Here is a 9,000-nt window from a genome sequence, read left to right on the forward strand (position 1 = left end):
CAGAGTTAGTAGGGTTAAGGAGCAAAAATACCATTAATATTTTGGGTCAGGAGTAACTTTACCCACAACGTGTAAAATGGTGCAATTTTACCCCTAACGTTAGTAGCCAAGAGCAAATTTATAAATTGGTGAAATTTTTGAATTGTTTTGTCCAATTTGTACAAAAGATAGTATATTTTTTTTCACATCCCAACATATGTTTGTGATTTGTTACCGATAAAATGATGCACGTATGAAGTGTAGATGACAAGATTCATGACCGAGAAGACAATTTGATGAATTAGTATTATGGTTTTTGTATTCAGTTGTTACTGAATAAGCAAGTTTAGAGAGCTGGTAAGACATTTGCAAAGTTCAGGGAGCTAAAAAACAATTATGGACGAGTTCAGAGAGCCAGTCTACTATTATTAGTCTCACATTAAAAAAAATCATGTGGAAGATACATTGATTATGATTATAAATTAAAAAAAATAAAATTAATTGGAGTTCGACCCATCTATCCTTCCTTGTACACCCCCTCTAACAAACAACGTATATAAAGAGCCACTTTTTATCCCTATATCACCTCGTATATCGCCTCTGTTAAACATAGTGGTAGTTATTTAGGAAACCACAATTACCTAATAGTATAATACAATGACAAAACTCGATAACTATTTAAATTATTATCTTATTATTTGCCCATCCTAGGTCTTTAATGCTCAGGAATTCTATAGTTATATTTCCGGGTAAGCTCATTGTTGGATCGACCAAATTAGGGTCCATAATTTTCCAGTTGTGCATTTTGTAATTTAAGATGGAATTCGTCTGGTTCTTTTTAATTGCTTAATTTTCTTTGATCATTGGGATAATTCAAATTTTCTAATGTAAATTGGACTTAATTCCTCTCTTTCTAAGAAAAATTGTTTTGCATGGATGTTTATAAATCCATAATCAGATAATTTCAAGAGAATTTTGTTTTACTTGGTATATAAGTGAGTCACACAAATTAGTTTTGACAAGTTAAATTTGTTGTTGTCAAAACCTAACCGCCTTGATCTGAACCACTTATGGATGGTAATATTGTGTTTTGGGTTTAATGAACAGTTCTTTTCAGTTTGCAACTAACAGGGGCTTAGACCATCTCCAACACATTTCATCAAATTTACTGCATCAAACCATGTTTTCATCATATTCTCTATCTGTTTTGATGTTGCTACAATGTTTTTACTCCAACCCATTTCATCATTATTAGAGTTAAATGATTTTGTATGGATTGATTATTAGTGTTAAATGATTCTTGATTTCTGGTTTTTATGTATATAAAATAAATGAAAAAGAAAATAAATAATATTATTTTATTAAATGATTCCCCATCAAAAAATGATGCTACAATGATTTTTTTTTAAATGATGGGATACGCGGAGGACACTTCGGGGACACTTCGGGGATACTTTAGGGGTTTTTTTAAAAAAACTATGAAAGTATAAGGGTTTTTTTAAAACTCAGAAAATATAAGGATTAAAATGAAATAATCCCAGGATTACTAGTATATACCGACACGAAATCGATTGAACCCTAAACTAAAATTGAAAATCTCTCCTGTGCGATGCATTGAACCCTAACAAAATTGAAATTCCTAAATCTTTTCTCTCATCTGATCGAGTTCTTCTGTTCAGTGGTTCTGTGCAATCAGTTGTCTTCCTCGATTGCTTTGCTGAAGTCGATCACTCTCATCTGGTCAATCTACTTTGATCGAGTTTTTCCTCTCATCTGGTCGATCTGCTATGAATTAATTACTTATTAGTTAATATTATAGATGTTATTTGTGGTTTTATAATGACTTGAGAGTATTATTTGTGTTTTTATAATCACTTTATGAATATGATTTGTGATTTATATATTTATGTATCTTTTGAATTTTCATTATAAATGATATATATATTATTAATTATATATAAAATTTGCTTATCCCCGCCGTACCGTATCTCATATTAATCACTGGAATACTCGCATATGATAAATTTCGAGACCCTAAGAAGGATGGTGATTAGTGTGGCTGGATTCATTTTGCTTCACTCAGTGAACTATATTTTGAAAATTTTGACAAGTAGAAGAGTAGACGCCATGTATATGCTCACATGGTTGTTATCAAAGAAATTATATTGCCAGCCCTTGTTTTTGAATGGCAGAGAACTTTTAAACTTTGCAGCTAATTTTGATGACTTCATCTTCCAATAATTAGGATATTATTTGGGAGCATAAGCTTTGAAGGCTTTTAATTTGTTCACTATATGCAGTGAGACCATAAAGAAATTATATCTGAGGCTTCATATGTTTTAGACTTTTATCATCTTTAGATTTCAGAAGATTACTATGACTATTTCCATTATTAGTAAATATGGTTTTTGTTTGTCAGCTTTTTATTGTTTCTTGAGGTGCACTGTGATGCATACAAATGTGCCTTGCTTTACCTATTTGTATAAGGAACATAGTGTCATGTTGCTCTTTGAGATGATATGTTCATAGTTGCAAATGTTAAGTCGATCCTTTTGTTTTAGTTGTAATTCTTACATAGAGTGTTTCCGCAGGATTTGTCAGCTGTGATGGAAGAAGAAGCTACTATTATCCCAAGTAATGAAATGCAAAATGGTTGTTCTATGCAAGCCCAATCCGTCATATACAATTCTAAGGTTTTCAGTTTGCATAGGATCTTTACATTTTGTTGTGATGTGGGTGTAAATCAAAAGCAATTCTTCTGTTATTTATATTTTATTTTTATGGAGTTGACATTTGTAAAAAAAAAGCCGAAATTTCACATTGCAATTTGTATTTTTTTAGACATCCTTTAAGTTACTATAGCTTATTTACAATGTAAAGTAGGTCAAAGAACTAATTGTTAAATTGTAACCTTTGCAGAAATTTCAAGATGATCTACACACAGCAGGAATCCAAATCAAGCAGCATGAGGATAACTTGAAAATTTTGAAAAGTCAACGAAACAAATTAGAAGACTCAATACTTGATCTGCAAGGTATGCTAAATTTTATTTTTTGTGCCTCTTCTTGAAGATTACTCAGCTAAGAAGTATTTGCATGTGATGTTCACTTGGATACAAGCACATCTATGAACAAATTTATGTTGTGTAGTGTAATTGTTTTTAATTTAAGCATGGTAGCTACCTAACAAATTCAACTGAGTCACCTGTTTTTAATTGTTGGCCATTAATTCTTGGTTCTCCAAGTGCTTTAAGTACTGTGGTAGCAATGTTTAGATCTGTCATTCATATACACTGTTTCCTTCAATGTTTTAGTCAATTTAATTAGACAAGATATTTCAGTAAAGTTTTTGCTGATATAAACAGAAAATGATGTTGTTAGGAAACTGTTGTGGCTAGTCCAAATCAGAGTAAATTTATTTAGAAATTGTTATTTTCGGAATTATCATTTATTTAGGAAGTCTTAGTATTAGTAGAAATAAGAGTTTATTTTCAGAACTATTATTTAGGAAGTTCTAATTCTAATAGGATAGTAGTTTATTTTTAGAATTTTTATTTAGGAAGTGTTAAATCTAATAGAATAGGAATACTAGTTTAAGTTTGCCTTTTGTACTATTATAGAAAGGAGCCATTTTATCATTCGTAAAGTACTATTTGAAAAACAAATTCAGTGGTCAGGAGTTCTCATCATAGAGATCCAGGTTTCTCTCTAACGAGCTGCATTAATTAATTCTCATCATACTATCTCGAAAGAAAAAGAAGTAAGATTCACTTCATGATTTCAAGGTTCAAGGACCAGTAATTTGATCCAAAACTCAGGAGCTTAACAAAGTGGTATTAGAGCAAGTTATGGGTGAATCAAGTAATCTGGAAAAACAGTTTGAAGCCTTTTTGAGCTTCATACTGCAAAGACAGGCCAAAGGTGGAGGCCATGGTACTCCAACTAGAAACCATTGAGGAGAGTGGCAATCTAGCACAACAAGGAAGGAGATAGGGGGTGGACAGTAGAATACGACGGCAGGAGGAGGTCTGCTTCCAAAATTCTCGAAACTAGATTTCCTAAGTTTGATGGGTCGTATGATCCCTTGAGCTGGTTGGTTGCATATGTGTGAGAATTTTTGTAAGCATCAACACACTGTTGAAAGGCACAATCGTGGTCGAAGTAGAGTTGCATAAATCTGCTGAATTACCAAGGCTATATGAAAAAAGAGAAATTATCAAGATGGTACTGCTGGCCAGCAGTGGAAGGACCGTTTAGAGAACCGAAAGACTAAGGGGATTTGTTATAATTATGACTAATCGTATACATGAGGACATCAGTATAAAAGATATCACTGGCTGGAAGGACTGGAGGAACCTTTACTAGAACCAGATGATGAAGATCCTATCACCAACTGATGCTTTGGTGAAGTAGCTCCAGTTATCATCTTTGTGCATGAGATCACACTCATTTTTGTATTGGAAGACAATGTTAAAACTGTTGTAGCTAGTCTATATCATAATAAATCGTTATTTTGATTAGGTTTAGGACTTACTAGTTTCATAATTGTTATTTATTTAGGAAGTCTTAGTCCTTGAGGAGTAGGAATTTATTATCAGAATTGTTATTTAGGAAGTTTTAATTCTAATAGGGTCATGGTATTATTTTCAGAATTTTTATTTAGGAAGTTTGAATTATAATATGAGCAGGAGTTCTAGTTCAAGTCTGCCTTTTGTACTCTTATAAGTTATAACAGGGAAGTGTTTATCATTAATAAAGTAAGCATCATTTGAAAAACAAATTCAGAGATCACGAAATTAATTCTCATTATAGGTAAGCTAGGTCGAAAAAGAAAAGCAGATTTACTTCTTGATTTCATAGTCAAGGACCAATAACTCAATCCAAAGCTCAGAACTTATAGTGCGAGCAGTTTTTTTATCTCAACTTCCAGTCTGTGTTTCCGAATGGAAGGATTTACTTTTAGATGCTAGAATTGTTTGGAGATTTTATCTGTATAATCATTTGTGATGCATAATATCTCTTTTTCCATTTTCATTTTTTGCTTCTGACAAGTTTCCTTTCAGTTATTCTTGGTAATTATCACTCCGCAAGACCTCCTAGTGGTGAAAGTGAAAGCCATTCCTCCAATCAGAGTGAGGAAGAAACAGTAAATCAGATTCTGCAGCATGAAACTTCTGCTGCAGGCATTCTGTGTCAGCTGACAACGCGCCATGGTACTCATGCACCTCAACTCGGATTCACTAAGGATGTGCTTGGTATTGTTGCTACTCTGGGCAAGGTGGATGATGATAATCTTAGCAGGTTAGTTTGAAGTTGCATGTTATCTGCTATTGATATTTACTATCTATCTAACATGTAGATTCTTCCTCTTCTATGAAATAAGTCTTATGATTAGTTTCCTTGCTAATATAGCATACTATTCCTGGTTCTAATGTAGTCAGTTAATTTATGTACTCCACAATTCCAAGAGCTCTTATTATTTTCAATCAGTGAAATGCCTCTGTACTTACTGCCACACTGATCTTTTCTTTAAAGAGCTGCATGATAATGCAGTTGTTGTTAGTTATCTGCACTATTTTCAATCTACTTTTACTTATTCTTTCTTAATTGCAGACTTCTTTCAGAGTACTTAGGAGTAGAGACAATGCTAGGAATTGTTTGCAGGACTTATGAAGGTGTTAAAGCTCTTGAAACTTATGACAAGGAAGGCCATATAAATAGTGATTCTGGAATTCGAGGCTTTGGTACTACTATCGGACGGACTCTGGATGGTCGATTTCTTGTCATTTGTCTCGAAAATTTAAGGCATGTATCTCTTTCTTTTCTTTATTGCTGTTTGGAATTCAGCTCTTGAATTACAAACTTTTTTTCCCTTGTAGACCTTACTGTGGTGAATTTGTGGATGATGACCCTCAAAGAAGGCTTGATCTTCTACAGCCAAAATTGCCTAATGGCGAGTGCCCACCTGGATTTATTGGTTTCGCTGTTAACATGATCCATGTGGATTACATGAATTTGTTGTATGTATCTGATGTCTATGGCCTCAGAGAGACTCTATTTTACAGCCTCTTTTCTCACCTGCAAGTTTATAAAAGTAGGGATGGAGGGATTATTAAGATTAATGGTTTCTTTTCCTTGGGGAATGGGTAAGTATTTTGCTTTCATTATTGACATGAAATTGTCTTCCAATTGGATCTAATGGTGAATTTCATTTGTTTACAACATCTCCTTTTGTGGTATTTGGGAATTTTCTTTCTGCATGTAGGTAGTTTAAATGCACTAAGAAAGAAATGTCTTTCTGAATCATGATACATTGTAGAATTATGTATGTGCTATAATTCGATTATAATAGGCCACCTATACGGTTCATAGTGTTAGCCTATGACCTTCCAAATTCAACTCATGATATTTGGTGCATGGATTTTTCTTCCCCCAATTTTTGTACAACTATCATACAAAAGAAAAGAAATAACTATTTTGTCTAGAATGGTCGATTCAAAGGGTGAGCCTTGGCGCAACGGTAAACATTATTGTTGTTGTGTGACCGAGAGGTCACGGGTTCAAGTTGCATGTGTGTGTGTGAGCGCGTGTTATGTGTGTATTTCTCATTTGGTATCTCTTCTTTCTGGATTTTTTTTTGTTCCCCAGGACTGATGTTGATGTAAGATTTCCAAAACCTTCCATGTCAGCAAATCCACCTGATAGCAACATGGAAACTGAGAATCAACTCAAACAGAAGACATGGGAAAAGGAGAAGTTGACAGAGGATTTAAAGCGAGAGCAAATGCTATTGAATTCTGCAAGATTCAATTTGGAGAGAAAGAAGGAAGAGTTTGTTAAGTTTCTCTCACAAACCTCTGCAAACACACCTCAGGTATTGCACTGAACACATCTTAATTGAGTTGGATTGGAGTTGTATTTTGCAGATTTCAACAGCATTTGCTCTCGCTTCAGATGCAGGGAGGACAGGATAGGTTCAACCCTAGATGATATTAGAAGGGGGAATCAAATCCTTATCAGGATAGCAACTCGGAAAAGTCTTCTATTCCGTTATCGTTTTTGAATGGGCTACGAATTTCTTTTCGTGAAAAGGGCAGCTTATTCAGTTACCAAGAGCAATTGGTTTTGTGAAGTCAATGGTTTGAAACAATCCTTTTCGATCTGTGGTGTGCAGTAAGGACCGGTTCGTATTAGGAGTAGCAAATCTGCCATTTTTTTTCCTTAAGTTCTTTCATAAACCCTGAAGTTTTTGCATTATGTGAAATTATTATGGGTTTTTCTTTTTGCATACTTTTTGATTAATTTGGATAAATAATTTACTAGTTTCTGAAAGTGAAATTGATTCTCAATAGTGCAACGATTGGACTTTAATTAAGTTTTGGTGTTACAATTAAATTGAATAGATAAAAAAACAATTGGGAAAAACAAAATAAAAATATTGATAGAAGATGTCAAAAGTTAGGTATAAAATCGTGACTAAGTGATAGCATATTGATAGCAGATGTTTAAAGTTGATCAAAACTGATTATTTATCTAAAATAAAGATAATAATGTCAAAGAAGTTATTTTTAAAATCGTGTATTTGTGATTAAAAAAACTAGTAATTGCATCAAACAAGTTATTTTTGAAATCGTGTTGTGACAAAAAATATAAAAACCCCAAATTGAATTTCCTTGTAATATTTTCTAAATCATGTATACGAGATAATGATAATCTTGTAGTAAAAAAAACTTATCCGAAAAATGTATAGAAAAATGAATTAGATCAAATGCAGTTAAATATTAATCCTAATTATCTTAAAAACATTATTACTCGTAAAAGAAGAGTTTATAAATCTAGTCTTGTCACTTCAACAGCTATCATCTTTTGCATTAAATTGAGCAAGCATTTCTCCTCCTGTTCCTCTTTCTCAACGTCTCCGCCTTCTTCTCCTCCCTTCTCCGCCACAGCAGTTCCCAGAACCAACCCATCCCCCGGTGGACACAAAGTCCACACTGTCTCAGGCACCCTACTGAAACAACTATAATCCGTTCCTACACCCAAACACAGCCTCTTCGCTCCCGAATCAGACCTAGACTCAGATGAAATGTCAAGACTCATCTTCTTGACAGTCAAGTTAGACTTGGATGATGCAGACAAGAACTCGGCCTGGCGTTTTCTCTGCAAAGTAGATTTCCAACGATTTTTAATGGCATTATCAGTCCGGCCAGGCAAGAGTCCAGCAATTGTGGCCCATTTATTACCGTGAATAGCGTGAGCTTGAACAATGGTATCATCCTCCTTTGTAGTAAAAGGTCTGTGCTGAACCTCTCGCGAGAGTTGATTAAGCCACCGTAACGGGCATGATTTTCTTGAGCGGCCATGAATTCCGGTGCTTATGAAAGTCCAATTTCTGGGGCCGTGTTGTTTAACTAGCTTGATTAAAGTATCATCTTCTTGAGGACTCCATGGGCCTTTGATACAATCTCCACCATTGAAAGAAGCCATGAATAGAAAAGTGAGAAGAAATAGGGGAAAGAAAGAACTATTTTTTCTTCTGGTGGAGACGATATAAAGTTTGATTAAGCTATTCTCCCCTCCTTTTTATACACATATTACAATTGTGATTAGGGTATTTTGGACATCTTTGCAAAGACAATACACTGTAATAATTTTTTATTATTTTTTTCAAATTTTTAGCCTATAAATTAGTGTTATATATTTGCAATCATTATTTTTATTAAGGAATATGTTGATGTTATGGATATGGAATATTTTTAAGAATATGGAAACAATATTTATTTCCTTTATCTATTTTAATTAAATATCATTTTAGTAATGAAAAATATTCATTACAAAAAAATTCATTGTGAATTCTTTTTTCAAAGGTATTTTGAAATTTTTATTTATTCACCTATTTATTTATTCATTAATTTATTTATTTAGACTTTAATCATATGATTAGATTTAGGCATATTAATTTATTTATTTAGACTTTAATCATACGATTAGATTAAGTGATCTCTCAGGTATTCCTCTTACT

General features: G+C 33.4%; 2 protein-coding genes across 3 annotated transcripts; one reads left to right on the top strand and one right to left on the bottom strand.

Annotated features, from left to right (window-relative positions):
- The first annotated feature begins 1,577 nt into the window (after positions 1-1,577).
- On the top strand, positions 1,578-7,266 carry LOC136235116 (protein DEFECTIVE IN MERISTEM SILENCING 3-like). 2 transcript variants are annotated; one of them, XM_066024629.1, is made up of 8 exons: positions 1,578-1,755; positions 2,571-2,672; positions 2,899-3,013; positions 5,042-5,279; positions 5,592-5,783; positions 5,858-6,124; positions 6,627-6,852; positions 6,933-7,266. In XM_066024629.1, exons 2-8 carry the CDS (start codon positions 2,586-2,588, stop codon positions 6,966-6,968), a joined length of 1,161 nt encoding a protein of 386 aa, XP_065880701.1. In that variant the 5' UTR covers positions 1,578-1,755; positions 2,571-2,585; the 3' UTR covers positions 6,969-7,266. The 2 variants fall into 2 exon arrangements, with proteins under 2 accessions (XP_065880701.1, XP_065880704.1); XM_066024632.1 differs by having other exon boundaries at positions 1,578-1,719.
- Positions 7,267-7,805: 539 nt separating this feature from the next.
- LOC136200504 (transcription factor MYB73-like) lies at positions 7,806-8,465 on the bottom strand. The gene has a single exon (XM_065990879.1). The coding sequence runs from the start codon at positions 8,463-8,465 to the stop codon at positions 7,806-7,808; it is 660 nt and encodes a 219-aa protein (XP_065846951.1).
- Between the last annotated feature and the right edge of the window lie 535 nt (positions 8,466-9,000).

This window comes from Euphorbia lathyris, chromosome 7 (genome assembly GCF_963576675.1).
Source record: "Euphorbia lathyris chromosome 7, ddEupLath1.1, whole genome shotgun sequence".
Lineage (NCBI taxonomy): Eukaryota > Viridiplantae > Streptophyta > Magnoliopsida > Malpighiales > Euphorbiaceae > Euphorbia > Euphorbia lathyris.

What these genes read in the sequence shown, in the direction of transcription:
- LOC136235116 (XM_066024629.1), top strand. Translation starts at nt 2,586, where the DNA reads ATGGAAGAAGAAGCTACTATTATCCCAAGTAATGAAATGCAAAATGGT. An exon ending in CTCAATACTTGATCTGCAAG is followed by an intron (nt 3,014 to 5,041) that starts GTATGCTAAATT and finishes GTTTCCTTTCAG; the next exon opens with TTATTCTTGGTAATTATCAC. An exon ending in CCTCTGCAAACACACCTCAG is followed by an intron (nt 6,853 to 6,932) that starts GTATTGCACTGA and finishes CTCTCGCTTCAG; the next exon opens with ATGCAGGGAGGACAGGATAG.
- LOC136200504 (XM_065990879.1), bottom strand. Translation starts at nt 8,465, where the DNA reads ATGGCTTCTTTCAATGGTGGAGATTGTATCAAAGGCCCATGGAGTCCT.